This window comes from Lepidochelys olivacea (genome assembly GCF_965140295.1).
Source record: "Lepidochelys olivacea isolate rLepOli2 genome assembly, chromosome: 1".
NCBI classification, from domain to species: domain Eukaryota; kingdom Metazoa; phylum Chordata; order Testudines; family Cheloniidae; genus Lepidochelys; species Lepidochelys olivacea.
The window spans coordinates 65,119,986-65,142,607 of record NC_140411.1 but is presented as its reverse complement, the minus strand read 5'-3'; the positions used below and the strand labels follow the sequence as shown (position 1 = coordinate 65,142,607).

General features: G+C 39.3%; 1 protein-coding gene across 1 annotated transcript in view; it reads right to left on the bottom strand.

Annotated features, from left to right (window-relative positions):
- The window catches only part of SUGT1 (SGT1 homolog, MIS12 kinetochore complex assembly cochaperone), a 50,755-nt gene that overhangs the window by 9,232 nt on the left and 18,901 nt on the right, over window positions 1-22,622 (bottom strand). The window contains exons 8-10 of the mRNA XM_084632843.1: window positions 21,564-21,598; window positions 19,686-19,782; window positions 18,593-18,700 (exon numbers count right to left, since the gene is read on the bottom strand). Coding sequence (XP_084488969.1) covers window positions 18,593-18,700; window positions 19,686-19,782; window positions 21,564-21,598 — 240 coding nt within the window. The remainder of the gene's footprint in view (window positions 1-18,592; window positions 18,701-19,685; window positions 19,783-21,563; window positions 21,599-22,622) is intronic.

Here is a 22,622-nt window from a genome sequence, read left to right as displayed (position 1 = left end):
GATCTGATTCAGCCAGTAACAGAGTAAGTGACTAATGTACGGCCAATCACCACTACTATTTGTACAACCTAAGTATTGTACTTTTGCCTATTTAGTTCCATTGTGCAGAATTACCTAATTAGATATTTGTACACTAGGCAATTAATTTGAGCTAAAACTTTACTTCTAACAACTGTTATGTTTACACTCAAGAGTAGAACACCTTTTAAATTAGGTACATACGCTTTCTTCTAATTATTATTTTTGAAACCGAAATGCTTTCCCTTTCCAGCATACCTCGACCTCATGGATTCCTTCTGAAGGTCTTGCCTGCCCATCACAGTACTCTCTCCATGCTTCAGGAAAATGCAAATCAAGCTTTACTGTTGTTTCTGCTCCACTGATACCGGTATTTGTTTGTAATGTTGTAGCTAATTCTTATTACACTTCCCTCTACTGCAAATGGCCCTGAGCCAGGGTCTTATTATATGACAATTATCCCTGAAAGGTGGTTTACAAAACAATACCTAACACATAAGATGCAGCCTTCTTAATCTTTAAATCATTTCAATAACAGCAGCTGACTAAAAGAAAGAAAGATGAAAACATTTGAGCGAGAGTAGTGATAACATGGTTAGACCTCGACTCAAGTCTCCTTCCATTGGAATAACTCATTAGCTAAAGCAGCAGGCAGGAACAGAAAGGAGGGAAACGTGCACACTATCACCATACAACCACACTTTCTAAAAATAGAAACCTATGAACTTGGGAAAGAATTTCTTGAGAGCTTGAGAGTTGATCTGATAAACACTCTTGTGAACAACACATCACTATTTATATAAATAGGATTTAAATGTGTTTAAAACAAGCATTTTTGAAATGAATGCTGCTGACTGACAGATTACAGACTAGAGTCTTGGTTTCTGACAAACACCATGTCAGTCTGGATTTTCACTGCCTGGACAAAGGTGAACACATTTTACAATTTATTTTCATAGATTCCAAGGCCAAAAGGGATCACTGTGATCATCTAGTCTGACCTCCTGCATAACACAGCCACAGACCTTCCCCCCCAAATAATCCCTACGTCCTATCTTTTAGATAAACATCCAGTCTTGATACAGTAACTCCTCACTTAAAGTCATCCCAGTTAACATTGTTACGTTGCTGATCAATTAGGGAACATGCTCGTTTAAAATTGTACAATGGTCCCTTATAATGTTGTTTGGCAGCCGCCTGCTTTGTCCACTGCTTGCAGGGAGAGCAGCCCATTGGAGCCAGCTGGTGGGGGCTTGGAACTAGGGCGGACCAGCAGCCCCACTATCAGCTCCCCTAAGTTTCCTGTGCGGCAGCCACCCAGCAGGCTATCAATTGCCAGGCAGTTCAGCTGTCCCTCCCATCACTGCCCTGTTCTGCTCCTGCTCTCTATTTTGGAGCTGTTCCTGGGAGCCTCCTGTTTGCTGGGCGGGGGGGGGGGGGGGGAAGAGGAGGAGGCAGAGGGGTGCTAATGTCAGGGTGTCCCCCCTCCCCGTTACCCCATCTCCACAGAGCAGGGGACATGGACAGACACACACACACACACCCCAGGGCTCAGGACAGAGGGAGCTTGCTAACAACAGCTGCTGTCTCAATTTGCTGATCTACTTAAAAAACAATGTACTTAGAGTGGGATCAGTGTCCTTAGAGGGGCAATGCGCGCCTCTCTCTGTCTCCCCTCCCTCCATTCGTGCTGCCTTGTAGAGTGAGAGGCTACATTAACAACCTGTTAACCCTCGAAGGCTCAGCTGAGTGCTAGTTCATCATTTAGCAATAAGGCATTCCCTGGGAAATATCCCAGACTGACTTCACCATCTCAACCAAGCTTCACAATCATCATTGCTGTGTACAATATTAAACTGTTTGTTCAAAACTTATACTGTGTGTGTGGCTTTCCCTGGAATCTAACCTCCCCCCCATTTACATTAATTCTTATGGAGAAAATGGATTTGCTTAACATTGTTTCGCTTAAAGTAGCATTTTTTAGGAACATAATTAAAACGTTAAGTGAGGAGTTACTGCATATATATGGTCAGTGATGGAGACTCCACCACAACCCTTGGTAAATTGTTCCAATGACTCATTACCCTCACTGTACAAAATTTACACCATATTTCCAGTCTGAATTTGTCTAGCTTCAACTTCCATCCACTGGATCGTTATACTTTTCTCTGCTAGACAGAGGAGCCCATCATTAGATATTTGTTCCCAATGTAGAAACTTGTGGACTGTAATCAAGTCACCCCTTACCCATCTCTGTTAAGCTAAACAAATTCACCTCCTTCAGCCCATCACTATAAGGCATTCTAATTCTTCAATCATTCTCATGACTCTTCTCTGAACCGTCTCCAATTTGTCAACATCCTTTTTGAATTGTGGGCATCAGAACTGCACACAGCATTCCAGAAGCGGTCACACCAGTGTCAAATACAGAGGTAAAATAAACCTTTCTACTCCTACTCGAAACTCCCGTTTATGCATCCCATGATTGCATCAGCATCACATTGGGAGCTCATGTTCATCTCACTAGCTACAACGACCCCCAAATCTTTTTCAGTGTTACAGCTTCCCAAAACAGAGTCCCCCATCCTCTGTGTATGGCTTACATTCTCTGTTCCTAGATGTATACCTTTACATTTAGCCATATTAAAATCATAGTTTTCTTACGTCCAGTTTGCCAAATGAACCAGATTACACCGAACCCATGACCTGTCCTTTGTTATTTGTGTGTCACAAATATTATCCATGATGATTTTATGTTTTCTTACAGGTCACTGATAAAAATGTTAAAGAGCAAAGGGCCAAGAACAGATCCATATAGGATCCTACTGGAAACAAACCTACTTCCCAGTTATTTTCTGATTTCACATTTATAGCTGATAAAATTTATGTTTGTGCACTCATACCAACTTCTGCTGTGAAGTTCTAATTTTGTGTTTGTAACAGAGGATGTTATGGATCTTACTTTATCAATATTAAACATTATCTAAATATTAATATTTATTCTAATTAACTGGTTTTCTATTTTGCTTAAAAGTTAGACACTTGAGAGAAAGTACTTGTACCTCACATTTTGTTTCAGTAGGACTGCAATATATTAAAGATCAATTTATTTTTGTTTCGACACATATTCATAACTTAAGAGCACAAGAGTAGTTTCTTGACAGGTTAACTTTAAGTGCTGATTACAGTATAACTAAATCCAGTTTGTAGCCCATTAGCAATATGAGTAGCTCTCAATATCATTTAGGCCCCCAACCTACCATGGTTACTCCTTGGTTAATAAGTGCAGCAGCTAATTACATATTACTGTCCATAGTCACAGCATTTGATCTATAGGTCAGATTCACGTGCAGTGAAGGGAGGGAAAGAGAATAAATCGGGAGTTTAACAAAAATAGAGAAAGTGGAATTTCAAGAAATGTTTAACCTATACTAGATGTATACACACTTCTGTAGGTCAAGGTTACCCTACAGCAGGGACTTCCCCCAAACTCTTTGTCTGCCACACTCCTACCTCCCTCTATTTCAGGGATTCCCTACAAACCCACTCACCTCCATTCCAGGGGCTCTCTGTTCCCCCACCCCCAGGCCCTTCCTCCTGTTTTGCCCCTCCCCTCTATGTCTGAGACACATTTCATTCAGGATGTCAATATTTTAAACTCTATTAGGACAATGGGCAAAGCCAAGATGGTGGGGTGTTATGCTGGAATTCATTCGTGGATGCCACCTTTATTCTATAGACAATAAGAGGTCTGATTGAAGCTGATGGTCTTCTAACCAGATGTCAGGGGCTCCAAGGGTACCATTTTTTCCATTCCAGTTTGCATTTTTCACAAAAATGAATAGGGTTTTGCCTATTGATATCTGTAACAGTCCCTACATATGGAAATTGATTAGATGGCCATCCAAAAGTTATGTTACAGACAGAAACCATCATGTTGAGTCTAGCGCCTCACTTTGTTCAGCTAAAAATTCAATTAACTTCCTTAGAAGTAAACCGCCCCCCCGCTTCCCGTTAAAGGCCCTTTTTTAAGGCAAAAAGGTTTCACCTGGAACTCCTAACTGAAATCTAGAAGCTCTAGGTCCTATTCTGGGCTGAACTAATCTACATTAAATTTCTCAAAGAGGGATAGGCCCTCTGGACTGGAATAAGCATCTGTCATAAATATAAAGGGAAGGGTAAACCCCTTCAAAACCCCTCCTGGCCAGAGGAAAACTCCTCTCACCTGTAAAGGGTTAAGAAGCTAAAGGTAACCTCGCTGGCACCTGAACAAAATGAGCAATGAGGAGACAAGATACTTTCAAAAGCTGGGAGGAGGGAGAGAAACAAAGGGTCTGTGGGTCTGTCTTAATGCTGCCTTTGCCGGGGATAGACCAGGAATGGAGTCTTAGAACTTTTAGTAAGTAATCTAGCTAGGTACGTGTTAGATTAGGATTTCTTTAAACGGCTGAGAAAAGAATTGTGCTGAATAGAATAACTATTTCTGTCTGTGTATCTTTTTTGTAACTTAAGGTTTTGCCTAGAGGGAATCTCTATGTTTTGAATCTAATTACCCTGTAAGGTATCTACTATCCTGATTTTACAGAGGGGATTTCTTTACTTCTATTTACTCCTATTTCTATTAAAAGTCTTCTTGTAAGAAAACTGAATGCTTTTTCATTGTTCTCAGATCCAAGGGTTTGGGTCTGTGGTCACCTATGCAAATTGGTGAGGCTTTTTATCCAACATTTCCCAGGAAAGGGGGGGTGCAAGTGTTGGCAGGATTGTTCATTGTTTTTAAGATCCAAGGGTCTGGGTCTGTAGTCACCTAGGCAAATTGGTGAGGCTTTTTACCAAACCTTGTCCAGGAAGTGGGGTGCAAGGTTTTGGGAAGTATTTGGGGGGGAAAGACGTTTCCAAACAGCTCTTCCCCAGTAACCAGTATTTGTTTGGTGGTGGTAGCGGCCAATCCAAGGGCAAAGGGTGGAATATTTTGTACCTTGGGGAAGTTTTGACCTAAGCTGGTAAAGATAAGCTTAGGATGTTTTTCATGCAGGTCCCCACATCTGCACCCTAGCGTTCAGAGTGGGGGAGGAACCTTGACAGCATCTATAGCTAGAACACATTTCTGAGCTAAGCTGAACTCCCAGGCTGAAGCAAACTTCCTTGATACACCAAACTTCCAACCAGAGTGAGCTTCTAGGCTATGACACATTCCTGACTAACGTATATTTCTGAGTGATGCTAAACCCCTAAACTGGAAAGCTCATTACAGCTGGAGCAGGCTTCTGATTAGCCTGAGCTCCTAAACTGGAGCGAGCGCCTTCCTAACAAGTTCTGACCAATCAACTCAGTGCACCTCACTGAAAATGAAGACGCTCAATAGCAAACATGCAGCATCTTCCAGTACCAAAAGAAATCACATATTATCAGAAAGTTTATAGTCTAATTTAGGGCTGTCAAGCGATTAAAAAAATTAATCACGATTAATTGTGTTGTTAAACAATAGAATATCATTTATTTAAATATTTTTGGATGTTTTCTAACATTTTCAAATATACTGATTTCAATTACAATACAGAATACAAACTGTACAGTGCTCACTTTATATTTATTTTTCATTACAACTATTTGCACTATAAAAAACAAAAGAAATAATATTTTCAATTCACCTAATAGAAGTACTCTAGTACAATCTCGATCATGAAAATTGAACTTACAAATGTGGAATCATGTACAAAAAAATAACTGCATTCAAAAATAAAAGAATGTAAAACTTTAGAGCCTACTAGTCCACCCAGTCCTATGTCAGCCAATCTCTCAGACAAACAATTTTGGTTACATTTGCAGGAGATAATATTGCACGCTTCTTGTTCACAATGTCACCTGAAAGTGAGCATAAGCGTTTGCATGGCACTTTTGTAACCGGCGTTGCAAGATATTTACGTGCCAGATGCACTAAAGATTCGTATGTCCCTTCATGCTTCAACCACCATTCCAGAGGATATGCATCCATGCTGATGACAGGTGTTGCTCGATAATGATCCAAAGCAGAGCGGACCAATACATGTTCATTTTCATCATCTGAGTCAGATGCCATCAGCAGAAGGTTGATTTTCTTTTTTGGTGGTTTGGGTTCTGTAGTTTCTACATCTGAGTGTTGCTCTTCTAAGACCTCTGTACCCCAGAGTTCAGAGTGGGGAAGGAACCTTGACAATCATCATTATGGAAGTACGTCCTCTGGAATGGTGGCTGAAGCATGAAGGGGCATATGAACCCCCTGTTTAGCATATCTGGCACGTAAATACCTTGCAACGCCAGCTACAAAAGAGCCATGCGAATGCCTGTACTCACTTTCAGGTGACACTGAAAATAAGAAGGGGGAAGCAGTATCTCCCGTAAATGTAAAGAAACTTGTTTCTCTTAGCATGGCTGAACAAGAAGTAGGACTGAGTGGACTCGTAGGCTCTACAGTTTTACATTGTTTTGTTTCAGAGTTCAGTTATGTAACAAAACAAACAAAAATCTACATTTTAACATTTACATTTGTAAGTTGCACTTTCATGATAAAGAGACTGCACTACAGTACTTGTCTGAGGTGAACTGAAAACTAACATCTTTTGTTACTCATTTTTACAGTGCAAATATTTGTAATAAAAAATAATATACAGTGAGCACTGTACACGTTGTATTGTGTTGTAATTGAAATCAAAATAGTTCAAAATGTAGAAAAAAATCCACAAATATTTAATACATTTCAATTGGTATTCTAATGCTTAACAGTGCAATTAACTGTGATTAATATTTGAGTTAATTGCATGAGTTAACTGCAATTAATTGACAGCCCTAATCTAAAATCTCTATTTCATTAGAAGGAAGCCAAAACCAACTCTGCAGTTGGGTTCTACTTTCCTCTCTTTTGGGACTCATTTAGGAATTAATACATACATTTGACACTTTCAGAAACCTTTCGCCTGAGCCTCCACAATCTCAATTCTCAGCTCCCTTACCATTATTGGCAGTTTAAGTCAGCCCATAGTTATCCCCTTGTAATCAGGCTAAAACCTATTTTTCTGAGTAAACAGGATCACCTGACCACATCTGTGTACCCAGGTTGTCCTGTATTCCTCCTCATCTCTCCGCAGGCCATCCAGAGCACAATGCCCTACATGCTACTACAGTAGACAACTGTTAGTAGCAACATATTGGTGCTGTCAAGGTTCCTTCCCCACTCTGAACTCTAGGGTACAGATGTGGGGACCTGCATGAAAACCTCCTAAACTTACTTTTACCAGCTTAGGTTAAAACTTCCCCGAGGTACAAACTATTTTACCTTTTGCCCTTGTACTTGATCGCTGCCACCACCAAACGTCTAACAGATATGTAACTGGGAAAGAGCCCGTTTGGAAACATCTTTCCCCCCAAAATCCTCCCAAACCCTATACCCCCTTTCCTGGGGAAGGTTTGAGAAAAATCTTCACCAATTTGCAGAGGTGAACACACACCCATACCCCTGGATCTTAAGAACAATGAAAAAACAGATTCTTAAAAGAAGAATTTTAATAAAAGAAAAAGTAAAAGAATCACCTCTGTAAAATCAGGATGGTAAATACCTTACAGGGTAATTAGTTTCAAAACATAGAGAATCCCTCTAAGCAAAACCTTAAGTTACAAAAAGACACAAAAACAGGTATCTACATTCCATTCAGCACAGCTTATTTTCTCAGCCATTTAAAGAAAACAGAATCTAATGCATATCTAGCTAGATTACTTACTAATTTCTAAGACTCCATTCCTGTTCTGTTCCTGGCAAAACCATCACACAGACAGAGAGAGAGAGAGAGGCTTTGTTTCTCCCTCCCCACAGCTTTTGAAAGTATCTTGTCTCCTTATTGGTCATTTTGGTCAGGTGCCAGCGAGGTTATCCTAGCTTCTTAACCCTTTACAGATGAAAGGGTTTTTCCTCTGGCCAGGAGGGATTTTAAAGATGTTTACACTTCCTTTTATATTTATGACAGGTGCCGTTTTGCTATGTTGTGTCTGAGTGGCTGTTGCTGTTACAGGGATAGTCATCTGACCAAAGGCAGCCTGCTTTTTCTGATCAGTAAAACAGCTACAGTACATGCTAACAATCTATAGTTGTAACAATACCATGTATGTTTATTATTCCTACAGTAATATATTAGTATACATACTGTACATTTTAAACACATGCTCTGTTAGGCATTTGTAGCCTACCACCATATTGTATCAAAACAGCGGTATTAACTGATTTAATGATATAAAAATATTGAGTTTTATTTTTATGTTTTAAGAATAAAACCTCAACCATGACCACAAACACAACCTCCTGATCTCACTTGTAAACATTTTTTGTACTTGCACTTAACTGTAATACTTTGTACATACTGTAAGTCACCTGGATAAGGTGTCTGTTAAACAAATAACGTAATAACCTAAATTAAAATATTCCACATCAGTGTATTCTATTTATACAGTAAATATCAACTGTTTGCAAGCATGGCTTTGATTTTTGGCTAGGGAAAGGCCCTGTCATCAACCAAGTGCCTTTTGCTGGTGCCATGGAATTCCATTCAGATTTGTTAGAGTTAGAGAACTGATGACTTTCATCAGTTTACGCTACAGTTTGAATCAATTGCTCATTGATTTTGACAGCATTCCAAAACTCCCTAACGTTCTAAGGCTAGGGCCTACCAGCTGCAGTATACACTGCACTGAGAACCACCAGGAGAATAAACTCAGCCTGGCTGCTGCCAAAACCGACATAACAGCAGGATGGAAGGAAGAAAGCATGCATTAAGCTGGCCCCCTGTCCAAAACATGGGGACCTGCAGCACATGGCCTCAGTGACCCATCCTCCCCATCAGTGAGCACCACCTGGGGCAAGAGCACCCCTCTTCTGGAGGCAGAAGAGAATCCCTGAAAATGGAAGTAGTAAGAACCAGGAGAAAAATGAATTCTAAAATCACTTCTGCTGACTCATTCATTCTCTACCCTTCACAGCTATTAAGAAATGCCTTATATCACACAGAAGTTCCGAATACAATCTAGGTCTGATTTGGCATACCCAAATCCCATACACTTAGCCACACTGCCTCGGTGTCCTTGTTCTTTTCTATTGTATGTGTAAAACTGGGATAGTCATGCATAGGTAATCCACTGTTTCAGTGCATTGTATATAATCCTCCAGTGGCTGGTTCAAGGAGGATTCAGCAGGGCGGGTTGATCCACCTCAATCAAGGGAATTTAAATCAACAATTTAAATCATCAAGTGGAAAGCCTCAATTTAATTCACTGATTTTAAACAACTTTTCCATTTGTGCATCAGTTATTTTCTAAAGAAAGGTACAGTCATTGGTTGAGACAACCATTAAAACATGTTGATTTACAACTAAATAGAGTCGTTACCCTAGATTTGGTACATATTTTTGCTACCTAGGAGGATACGTTATAACTATATACATTTATTTAAGCAATGATACAACTTAATATTTTCAAATTCCTATTAATTGTACGTTTTTAGTATGTTAGAAAATGGTGAATGATACATTCTTTTTTTTTTACTAGATAATTAACTTTTTGTCCATGGTTTTGTGTCATACTGCATTTGAAAGGTAACTGGAATTTAATTAAACAGACAAAACAGTATTTATTTTTTACTTAAATGTTTTAAGAGATAAGTTTAGGTCTAAGCATATTAAAATTAAATCAGAATATAAAACATTAACAGAAATTATATTTCAAATAAAAAAAATCTAATTTTAAATAAAAAATCCCTTTTTTTTTCATTTGATTTTTATACAACTCAGATTAAAACCTTCTCCTGCCACCAGCTAATATAGTTATTTCTATAGCTCAGGTGGCAGAAAATTCAGGATGCAAGCCCTGATAATGATGCAGGCAGGATGGGGCCTGATGACAATTGCACAAAAACAGAATTTTTTTTAACCTTTTTCCTTTCATGCATTCCATAATTTAAATAAAATTTCTTTTAACAGTTTCTTATATGCAAGTTGGTAAATTCTTAGTCTCTTCCCACCACATTTGTTTGACAAAGAAGAATCAAGAATCTTGACTAACATCCAATTAATATACTCAGCACAAAGAATATTAAGTATTTCTTTACTCTTTCCTGGAGAAAGAATGGTGAATAAGATTACTTTTTGCCCATGAAATTTGAGAGAACCATATAAAGTGGAACTGTCCAAGTAATACAAGTGATCTAGACATAAGCACTGCATTTTGGCTCCCCCTGCTGGAAATAAGTCTTTAAAACAACTGATGCTATTAATGCAGTTAACTCTCCTTCACAATTCTCCCACAAAAGTAAGGAGTGAGTAACTAAGTTTGTGGCTCTAGCCACCAAAGATGCATGACCTATGTTACTACAATTAACAGTTAAAGTGGTAATCTGTAACATACACAGCACCTACCTATGCATTTCTCAGATACCTGATTCAAAAATTTTGTATTAGAAATATGAGCTGGTCTGATGTCTATGTACTGATGCCATATACACACACAGTAGAACCTCAGAGTTACGGACCCCAGAGCAACGAACTGACCAGTTAATCACTCACCTCGTTTGGAACCAGAAGCACACAATCAGGCAGCAGCAGAGACAAAAATAAAAACAGCAAGCAGTACAGTACTGTGTTAAACAAACTACTAAAAATAAAGGGAAAGCAGCATTTTTCTTCCACATAGTAAAGTTTCAAAGCTGTATAAGTCAATGTTCAGTTGTAAACTTTTGAAAGAACAACCATAATGTTTTGTTCAGAGTTATGAACAACCCCAATTCCTAAGGTGTTTGTAACTCTAAGGTTCTACTGTATCTGTATGGTGGCCCACAATAACGTGTTCAAATAAACAAGCTGAGGGCTATTAGGGAAACAGTAGTTTCTCATTACAGGTATGCTAAATGGAGGAGGAGGCAAGTGGATAGCTTCAGATTACATAGTTTACACAAATGCTCTTTGCAAAAGGAGAACCTATTGATATACAGGTATTGGAGGATATTGTAATGGCAAAAGCTAGAGACCAAATTGTGGTTCTGCTCCCAAGAATGATTATGCAGAAATGGTACCTTCCTCAGCAGATCTGTTCTGTGTATATTCAGTCAGATGAGTTCTTCCAAAAAATTGTTTTGATATTTCATCATTATCACAGCAGAGCCAACACAATTCTAGAAAAAAAAAACTATATTCTTTTCTGAATCCAGTACCAAAATTGTTTAATTTTGATTGCAGAACCTTTATTGCTGGCTGTGAACAAGCCAGAAGATAGTTTCACTTTCAGATCCCAGGTACCCTTTGCAGATCTAGCAGACTGAGTACACTTGCCCAAGCCAGATCAGGCTACATAAGACAAGAATTCTGGTTACAAGCACACATGGGACAAGGAAGCTGTTTAAGAGAAGACAATTTTGCAGCAAATGGTGTAGAGAATTTTCTTTCATGTAAGACAGATAAATATGTCTGAAACAAATTTAATACCAAACACAGCTCTCTCTAATAGTCACCTAGAGATTTAGGTTTTCCTGTATTGCTATAAAGTTACAAGTAATATTTTAAAACAACCTGGATCAAGTCAGAAATATTAGGATAGTTTGAAGGACAACAGGAGAGAAATTCTGACCTTGGAGGAGTAAGAAGTAGGTAACAGTTTAAGTTCTAGGAGGTAGATGCCACAAGAAGAGATGGGTACCAAACACTGTGGGCACAAGTAAGTGTTACATACCCTGAAAACTATTTGTATATGGTTACCCAACCTTCCAAGAGGTCAGCTCCACACCAAGAGAGAATGTCAAACGGCCAGAAAATTAGATTAGTAAAGGACAGTAGGATACAGATGAGTTTTCTTTCCTCAGAGATGTGGAAAGGACAGAAGGTCAGCATTGCTACCTTCAGAAAAACCTATAGCTCACTAATAAGGAAGCAGTACTGGCAATGACTTGAAGTTATTATTTGGTTGAGAAAATGCCGTAACTACTTATAGCCAGATTATGAGAACAGTGGGAGTTTTCAGAAATGCGTGGCACCCAGCCAGAGTTTTGCTCCAATTGTGAGTGTGCTGCTGTTTTATTAAATCTGGGACTTAGTCTCCCAAATTTTGGTGGCCTGGATTTTCTGCAGGACATAGATTGTGGGAGAGTCTGACTGAGGTTAAAGAGTCTGAACTGCTGTAGCCATCAAGGAAAATGGTAGCTGGAAAAAGTATTCCTATATTCAGAATTGTTATCAGATATGTACTTTGAAGCCTGCCCAAAGGCGATCGGTTGGGATCCATATTAGTGTTGAAACTGTTTAAGAGATTTTTTTATGTTTTCATCACACTTTTGTTGCGTCTAGACAATATTCACAGAACTAAAAAAACTTCATACCAAACTTCAAGATTTTTTTTCCCTACTCAAAAATGAGCTATATACAAGTAATACACTCCCAGTACATGTTCTCTATTCTTGCACTATGTCCGAGATATTTGTATAAATTAGACATATTATACTGTCGGCTCCATTACCAAAAGGACACATACCAGAAATCCCAGCTTTAGGGTGTTAAAAGTTAAATCTACGTAAGATAGCTCTGCTTTGTTCTTTTAAGACAGTTCTCAAGCAGCATGAATTAGGAAGTTTCTCAAGATAGAGCATTACAAATATGAACCTCTTGGATAAAAGACAGAGGTGTTCTAGACTCTCAGACACTAAGATCAGTAATTTAACTACTACTGAAGAAAGTTACACAGCTCATGTTTTACTTGCTGCAGTGGTACCTGCATAGTTTCATAGATATTTAGGTCAGAAGGGACCATTATGATCATCTAGTCTGACCTCCTGCACAATGCAGGCCACAGAATTTCACCCACCACTCCTAAAAAAGACCTCACACCTATATCTGTGCTATTGAAGTCCTCAAATTGTAGTTTGAAGACCTCAAGGAGCAGAGAATCCTCCAGCAAGTGACCCGTGCCCCATGCTACAGAGGAAGGCGAAAAACCTCCAGGGCCTTCCAATCTGCCCTGGAGGAAAATTCCTTCCCGACCCCAAATATGGCGATCAGCTAAACCCTGAGCATATGGGCAAGATTCATCAGCCAGATACTACAGAAAATTCTTTCCCGGGTAACTTGGATCTTACCCCATCTAAAAACCCATCACAGGCCATTGGGCCTATTTACCATGAATATTTAATTACCAAAACTATGTTATCCCATCATACCATCTCCTCCATAAACTTATCGAGTTTAATCTTAAAGCAAGATAGATCTTTTGCCCCCACTACTTCCCTCGGAAGGCTATTCCAGTTAGCATGTGACCCACGTTCTACACAGTTGTCATGAGATACATAGACTACATTTGTTTTCACCTTTTTAAAACAGCAAAAATAAATTACAGAAGTTGTATTTCCTCTCTTATCATGCAATATTAAAACAATTGTAAGTGCCAGTCAGATGTTGGCACCACACAGGAAGGTAGCGTCATCCAAACCACATTCTGACCTTTCCACAAAATCAAATATTTATATTAGTGTGCGTCTAACACTTAAGCTAAGTGTACAATATCACCCTATTGGAAGAAGTCGGCTCTGGTTTTGAATATTAAAAAAGCCAACCTGATGCTTCTTAATTGCCCACAATGGTTAAAACACTACCTTCAAACAAACTCACCTAAATCAGGAAATCCATCTAGGAAAGGTCTTGAATATGGTTATTAAAAGAATTAAAAAACAAAAAGTGCATTTCTAGCTAAAAATAAAATCCACTGGGAGGCAAGACATCATTTTAGAAAAAACTAGGAAAAGCCAGGAGTAAGCTATCAAGCATTAATCAGTATATTACAAAATCTTAGCCTCAGATTTTCTTTAGCTCTATAGGATTTAAGTTTTGGGGGTGGTTTTAAACTTGACTAACAAGCTAAAACCAGAGAACCATGAAAGTGGAACTTGCAATCACTGTAAACTTCAAGTGTTATCTGAGTACAGCTTCACTTTAATAAGGCCCGAAATGTGTGCCTCACAACCATTGTAAATTCCATATACTGTGCTATCAAAGCTTATAACTTTCACTGAAATCACGAACTTGGTTTTGTTCATAATGCAAGCTTGCAACATGCACCTCTCCCCATCTTTCTTAACTCCATCCTGAGAATCAGTTCTCAATTCAAGCTGCATAGCTTGTAACTCACAAACAGAGGTTTTATAATTAAATGTAAAGTTCGCTTAGTCTTTCCAATTTGAGGATAAGCATGAATACATTTTGCACTGTGAGAGATGTAATTCCAAGACTGAAAAAAGCTTTATTTAGATGGAGTTAAAAAGAGCCTACCAACTTGAAAGGAGTTCACAATTCCATCTAAAATTTTGTATCTGCCATTGTTTCAAGTAACACTTAGAATAGCTATTAGATTAGTAAAAATTTCAGTAAGTTTGTTTACTTTGCATTTGTCAGCATTTTGTGTACAAATAGTTTTATTCATGGTGCACACACTTTAGGCCTTCCAAAACACTGTTTATCAGTAAACAGCTATAGCTGAGCTGAAAAACTTAAATGGCAGCAAGTAAAAATATAAACAAAAGTGGTGAGAGAGGTGGTAGTACTGGGTATGTTCTTAGGACTGCTGTAAGATTTTTAAAAATAAAGCAGGGAAGAATACTTCCGATTACATTTTTTTAATGGAATTTAAAAATAGTCAGGTTATATCAGGCCAATGTTTTTGAAAGGTTGCTCTAATAGTCAACATTAAAAAAAATCTAATGACAGAACCACTTAAGACTAAGAATGCATTACCTTTTAAAATTCAGTGGTACCAACTCAGAAAAATTCAATGTAGTTTCAGAAATGGTCTTCACTCTGCACCTATACCCACGGATTATCTGAAAACCTTCACCAGTGACAAACAAAAATTAATTCTGCCCTCTTAAATATATGAATTCCAACAATACCAATGTTGACTATTTCACTGTTGATCATATTGACATCCAGTTTATTTACTTATCCCAAAATTTCAGACTCTCACCTGACACCATCCCTAATCTCAAAATGCCCCAAATCTCCTTTAACTGCCAGAACCTCTAGCTTCTCCATTCATCCCCCTGTATAACTTTTGACAGTTATGCATATTCCTAGAAGATTCTGAATCAGCCTCAAAGTTAAAAATTTAGGGGCACAGAAACATTTCATATTATATTCATTTTAACAGAATATGCTACAATGATTTATTGAATTAAATGAGAATGAATACAAAGCCTCATTTCTTAGCATATATGAAATTGCCACAGAACCTCCAGTTTGCTGCAAAGAGCACTACAAAAACTACAAAATTCAAGCTTGCCATTGAGTACATGTTGACGAAGTGGGTATTCACCCATGAAAGCTTATGCTCCAATATGTCTGTTAGTCTATAAGGTGCCACAGGACTCTTTGCCGCTTTTACATATCTAATCAGGGAAATTGATGCTTTCAGCCCATAAAGGATGTGATAAGGTAAATTGGGCTCTCCAGCCCATACTGGAGGTGGTTGTGTTCTTGGGGGGGAGGGATAGCTCAGTGGTTTGAGCTTTGGCCTGCTAAACCCAGGGTTGTGAGTTCAATCCTTGAGGGGGCCATTTAGGGATCTGGGGCAAAAATTGGGGATTGGCCCTGCTTTGAGCAGGGGGTTGAACTAGATGACCTCCTGAGGTCCCTGCCAACCCTGATATTCTATGATTCTAAGATGCAAGATGTTGTAGGCTGTGGTCTGTAGCAAGTATGAACACTTCAGTCTAAGTGGTGGTTGACTTGCTGAGTCAGCATGTAAAATAACAGTGGGAGCAGCAGTTTGTGCTTCATATAGTTAGTGTGAGTGGTTATCAGCAGGAGTCAGTGTTAAAGCAGTGCTGAAAGGTTAACTGAGACATCAGAGTTTCAGGTGTTTCAACAAAAAACTCAAAACACACCCGTCTTCCTAAAAACATCTAATATTTTAGGAGACAAAATAAAATACTCTGCCTTAGTTTTTGAAAGATTTTGTAAGAGGGTTTTTTTTTTTTATTAAAGCAACTACATTTGAGACTAAGCTACCTTACTGTGTTTAAGACCGCTCAATTCATTCCAGTTAGGCTCCACCAGCTGGTCAAAACTTATAGCACTGATTTCAGTTATCACAAACTTCAACTTAACTTAGAGTTTCGTCACACTTCAAGAGGGCACACTTCAACTATTATCTCCACAATGAAAGATTCGAGCAACTAACTACCAGAATATAGCTGAGCAGAATAAGAATTTCTGCCATAATGTGGATAAGAATCAAGGTTGTACAGTCTCAGCGTACTCAAGTGGAGAAGAAAAGGAATTGCAAGATACCTAAACCAAAACCTAGAATGGCTTTAAAGTCAACCAAAGAGATTATGGATTGCTCAACTCCAAACCAGCCAACTCAGATGAAATGCCTCCACATGGGGCTGTAGATGCCCACTTTATCTTTTAAAAAGTTACTGTTATTTTTATAGTGCTCAAGAGCATGTGAGGTGCTTTGCAGAACAGATACAGTGACACAGTTCCTGCCTCAAAGAGCTTACCATATAACTTCAGACATGATACAATGAGTATAATACTAACAGTAAGGTCAGAAAGGACAAGGGGGTCTCCCTCTCACTCCTCTCCTTGGGCCTACCTGCCCCCCCCCCCCGACACAGGTGTTATGACAGCTCTAGAGCTGCAAGTTTATCCTGGTGTTCCCCGTCTCTCATCTCCCATGCCAAAACAGCTCTAATGCAGAGTACTGCTTAGTTCCTCCATGCACCCTTTCACAACAGCTTGGCCACCCACAGAATTGCTCCGAACACTGTGGAACCAGTGTAAGTAGAAGTAAAAGGCCAACACACCCCTCTTTCCTACATAAGGCCCTTCAGGCTTTGGACCTACAGGGCATGTCTACGTGGCAATTAAAAACCCCTGGCTGGCCGGGCTCGGGCTGTTTAATTACAGAGTAGACACTGAAGCACAGGCTGCAGCCTGCATTCGGGATCCTGTGAGGTGGAGGGGTCCAAGAGCCTGGACTCCAACCTGAGCCTGAACAGTTACACCACAATTAAACAGCCCCTTAGCCCGAGCCAGCTGGTACAGGCGTCCAACTGCAGCATAGACACATCCATAGATAAATCTCTGCGTGTATTAAGGTAAAGGTTCAGGCTTAGCCCTATGAGTAAAACTCTGCTTGTATTAATGAAAAGGGGCTAAGATACTAACAGTCATACTGACGACCTATACTGATCACTGAAAACCTTCAAAAAATTCCTGAAAACATTTTTCAAAAGCAAGTATTTGGGTTTTTATCTATTTAAACCCCAATTTTTCATGTCCTGGATCTCCACAGACTTGCCCCCCCCCACACGCACTCTCAAGAGTCTCTGCCGGATGGTTCAGCGTACCTGTACAGAGAGGGAACAAAGAGGGGAACTGCTGACCGGTGGCTGTTGCTGCTGGCCAGTTGGGGAAGCAAGACAGGTAGGGAACCTGGTCCTGATAGCAACAGGACTGCAGGGAGCAGAGCACAAGGCTGCACCCAGTGAGTACTGGCCCCCCAATTGCTTCCCCTGCCCTTCAGCATGGCCCAAGGGAACAGAGCCCCGTTTGCTTTCCCGTCTGCCACAAGTGTCAGGCACCTCTTCCGCTGCCTCCCCCAAGAGTACTAGGTACCCCATGTCTTCTGTCCATTGAGAATACTGGACACACCTTCCTCCTCCTCCCATCCACAGTACCTCCTCTTCCCCCCTCTCCGCACCATGAGTACCGGGCACCTTCTTCCATCCCATCCAGAGTGCTGGAGTCAGGGACACTCATCCGCTCTCCCTGCCAGACAGAGCCACCCCTCCAACTCTAGCTTGTCTACGGAGCTGAGAAGGCCCTTCATTTCCTGGGAATTTATGAGTGTATTACAAAAATTGATAAACACTGATAAATTCCCAGGAAATGAAGAGCCTCAGTTATACACAAACTATGCTACTGCATAGACTACCTCCTTGTCTCTTATACTGAGATTTATCAAAGATGCTGAAATCATGCTGCCTTCAAGTGCTTAAACACTGTTTCAAGTATAGCATGGATTCATGAAAAGCATTCAAGAGTTAACTACATGGCAATTTTTTGCAAGCAGTCATCTGAAGAAAGCCTACATTAAGAATGCCTAAATTACTGCAACACTTAGGTTTTAAGTCAAGTCTTGTTTCCTGTATCTACATAAAGTTGCCTCGAATGACAAGCAACCTTTAACTCCTAAAAGTTTAGGAAAGGTTTTGTAAGAAGTTTATAAACGTATAAAGAGATGAGCACCACAGTGCTAGTGGTAGGTAAAAACATCCACACTTTATAAATGAAGTCATTTGCACTTAAGTAAAAGCTATCTTAGATTTTGTTAGCTTCTGATATTTACATGTCTGTTTAGAAAGTCTTCTGTTGGCTGAAGGGCACCTTGAAAAAAAACAATTCTGTATGAAAAAAACTAATCATTATGACTGTCAGTAGGAACACAAGACAAAAGAGCAGAAATGTTTTCAACACCAGAAATATTCAAAGAAATAATTTACACTTTAAAAGCTTACCTTTGTTGAAAGCACTTTAAATGTACTTTGCTCTGGTACTATGGAATGCAGAAGAACAAGCTTCAAGTTGTAGTCTTCTCCGGATGGAAGTCTCACCAATGCATTTAGCTGTTAACAGATAAACATCTCTTTGTGATGACCACAGAGTACACTAGCTGCAATTTTCGATCTTAGCATTAATTTTAATCCTCCACTGACAACTTTCAGCGATTAAATGAATGACTCTTCACTTGGAATGTTTTAATGAAATGTCAAGCACAAGACAGGAATTTCAAACTGCACTATTTCTTACTGCATTATTCAACAATGATTTCAAAGTGCACTAGAAAATAAATAGGAGATTGTTGTTCCTAGCCTCCAACTAGCTACTCAAAAAGGCTGTTATCTCATCAGTTTGATCTGCATTCTTTAGGAAAGTGTTGCATGACAATAAGAAGATAGCAAAACATTAACAATGGAACACAAAGATTATGCAACTTCCCTCTTCCCACATACTTCAAACATTTACTTATGAAGTGAGATGTGTGCATGTAATCTGGACTGAAGTGAGCTGTAGCTCACGAAAGCTTATGCTCAAATAAATTGATTAGTCTCTAAAATGCCACAAGTCCTCCTTTTCTTTTTGTGAATACAGACTAACATGGCTGCTACTCTGAAACCTGTCATTAAAGTAGATACTACCTGAACATGTATGGTTTTGTTCACCAAGAATTAACAGTTAAGCAACACAAACCCATGTCTGGTGTCAGAATAAGAGAAACCTAGATTAATATGGTGCCAGTAATATACTGAACACAAATATACTGATGCTAGATTGCAATGCTTCATTTAAACTGGTTACCTCATGTCATGATTGTCAGAATAGATCTGAGGATACCAAAAGCATGGGAAGTAAAACACCAATATGCACTTTACACCATGTTCTCTACAACTTCCTACAAGAATGTTAACATTTTATTCTGCCTTTTTCATGGCAATTGAATGGACTGAATGATGCGATACAGAATGTCTGTATCAGCAAATAGATGTCCTGAAAGATAGAGATGCATATCAACTAAGAAGTTATTTTTCAGTGAACTCATAATGTAATCACCTCTTTCTCAGAAAATTGTACACTGATGTCATCCTTCTGTGCGTTCTTGATCATGAGAGTTACAATTATTTGAGATTCTGTTTGGTACCAGTCATACCTTTAAAAAGAGAAGGACATCAAAACTAAGTTTTCTTGCACGTCGTTCAAAAACATGTAAGTGAAAAATTCTCACAGTGCGAGAAAATACAAGTACTGCAGACCACAGTAACATTACAGGGTTTTGTGTTAATTGTTTTGAATTTACACAGCACAAAAGTCTGAGGTTTAGCAAGCAGAATGAAGTTATGAGTAGATTTTCCCTTCTTCCCCAATAGTTAGTTCAATGCACTTGAGCAAACAAGAACTGCTGGTGGAACAGAAAAAATGTACAACTGCTCTACCAAGAAGCAAAAATCTAAATAACTAGTTTAGACACTTAAGTCTTCAAAAAAATCGATTTATTTAGAGGAAGAACAGTCTTATGCAGCAAGAGAGCAGGCTGGGTGGCTTGATGGTGGAACGTAAAACAAAAGGGACAGAGGACTGACTGCAACTGTCTGCAGAGAACTAACTCCAGAGGAGGGCAAATTAAGGTAAAATTTGGAGGCTTAGACAAATGGACAGCATCCCTTTAAAACTGCAGTTCTTAGACTTCTAGTGCTCTGTGTTCTTTCACCATTAGACTTCCTATTTAGCCTCTTCAGAACTGAAGTCACTTTTGAGACAATAAGTCATGAACATGGGCAGCTACTGAACTAGCCATTGGCGGGAGTGGGGGGGGGGGGGGGAGAAAGCCCCCGGTCCCTCCCCTTCCACCCTGTCCTCTCCGCCCCCATCCACTGCAGGAGCCCAGAGCACCCTCACTGCAGCCCCTAGCCCCAGAGTGCCAGGCAGCGTGGTCCCAGCACCCCCAGTCCCGGGTGGTACTGCCCCGAGTTGGCAACAGACCGGCTCTCCTCAGCCCCAGACAGAGCCAGCCTGGGCCATGGGAGAGTTCTGGAAACTGCAGGAGGCAGCCTGGGGCCAGGGCCACGCCAAGCTGTTTGGGGAGGCACAGCCTCCCCCAGCCTATAACACCCATAACATGTGGTCTTTAAACCTTAAAATGCAAAGAGAATGACCCAAAACCATTTTATTACAAGCAACATATAGCAGTCAGTCATCAATTACCACAGTGGTACTAGTTTCACCCTATACTTAATATCAGGGAACAAGTATCTGTCAACTATTACTACAAAGTTCACTTTTTCATCAATTTATATTGTATGAAGCATATATGAGAATCTCTCTGTTCTGATGCCTAAGCAATACCTAAGGTAGGTACAACTGAGAGGCACTATGTTTTGCCCCAGTTGAACATCAGTTGGGATACCTAATCCCAAATCCCTAGATATGTTCTGTGAGCTGATCATCTTCAGTGGAGAGTTCTTGGCTTGACAAAAGCCTGTGTACATGGACTTTTTAGGACATACTGAAAAGCTGATCTACAATACATTTTCTGAGAGGACGGGTTGGGGAGTTTAGTGTTGACATGCTAAATAAAGTCATTGCTTCCGAAGATTCTGAAGCTTATACTCGGAGGACAGGCACACTAAGCATAGCTAAATAAATTAATATATTAATACATTAATAATGTAATAATACCAGGTTAAACAGTTTGAAGTTTATGATACATTAGGGCTCCTTACCGCTTCAGAGAAGATTTGGTATTTACCCATATCCAAACCATAAACACAATCAGCAAACATATCTGATCCAGTGTACAGAATTTAGTTTTAACACGTGCATTACAGAACAGTCTAAATTTACAATTTGGAATAACGGCTTAATACAAATACATATGCTATATAAAATGATTGTTAAATTATGTAAAGTGTAATAAAGCTAAAAAAGACTTACTTGATTTTTGATGGCTGAGTTTGCTGTTGTGTAGTCTGATTGTGGCATATGACATTTGAAAGACATTAAAAAGTTAAATTAGTATAGTCACTGTATCATGATGTACTTTTCAAAGAAACATTCATAACATTATATACACACATTGTACATTAACAACTAAATTGCCTTTTTCTCCTCTTGATGCACAGTGGATTAACTAAGTTAAACAAACATTTTGAAAACAAATCTCCTGATTAGTCCCATAACCATTTATGTAGGAACCAGCAGAAAACAAACAACTGGAATGTGCTGAAGTCAAAGTGCTTTATAAATAGTAATTCAACTTCTCAGTTCAGCCATCTTCTCAGGCAGTAAGTATTACATCCATTTTGCAGCTAACGAAAGAGACAATGGTTAAATGGGTAACCTAAAATCAAAAAGGAAATCTACAGTAGAGCTGGGAATGTAACCCAGAGTTCTTTACTTCCAATCTTTTCCTTTTAACCACAAGGCCACCGTCCTTGTGTATAACACTACTCTTGTCAGACTTTCCACATAGTACCTGTTTTCAATATGCATAAGTTGGGAGTAGTTTGAGAGCAACAGTCTCAAGGACCAACATAAGTTTCCAATGCCAGATACTATTGATACTGTTTCTAGAGACACAAGTTCAAAGGTTTTACCATGGTGCACAGTAGGAAGAGGCAACTGAAAAATGAACTAGAGCATCAGCAGAATAAAAATCTGCTTAAGTAACAGTTCATGCACTTTTAAGGCACTTAATAAATTACAATTAAAAGCAATTAGAATGCTTAAGTGGAATTGATTAAACTTGCAAGATTAATCATCCATTGTCCAAAGGAAAAAATTAGACTTGCTTTATTATAAAACGTATGCACATTGATATAACTGCTAGAACTGTGTGCTCGTTTAATCCTTTGTAAGAGCCTCCATAAGCCTGACATCAACAAAGAGCAGGACTTTAGGCTAAAGTTAACCCCCCCACAAAAAATGCTATACAGTAGGAAGGCTTAAGTTAGTTAGTTTTAGAGCCTGTTAATATGAAGCAACTAAGAAAAG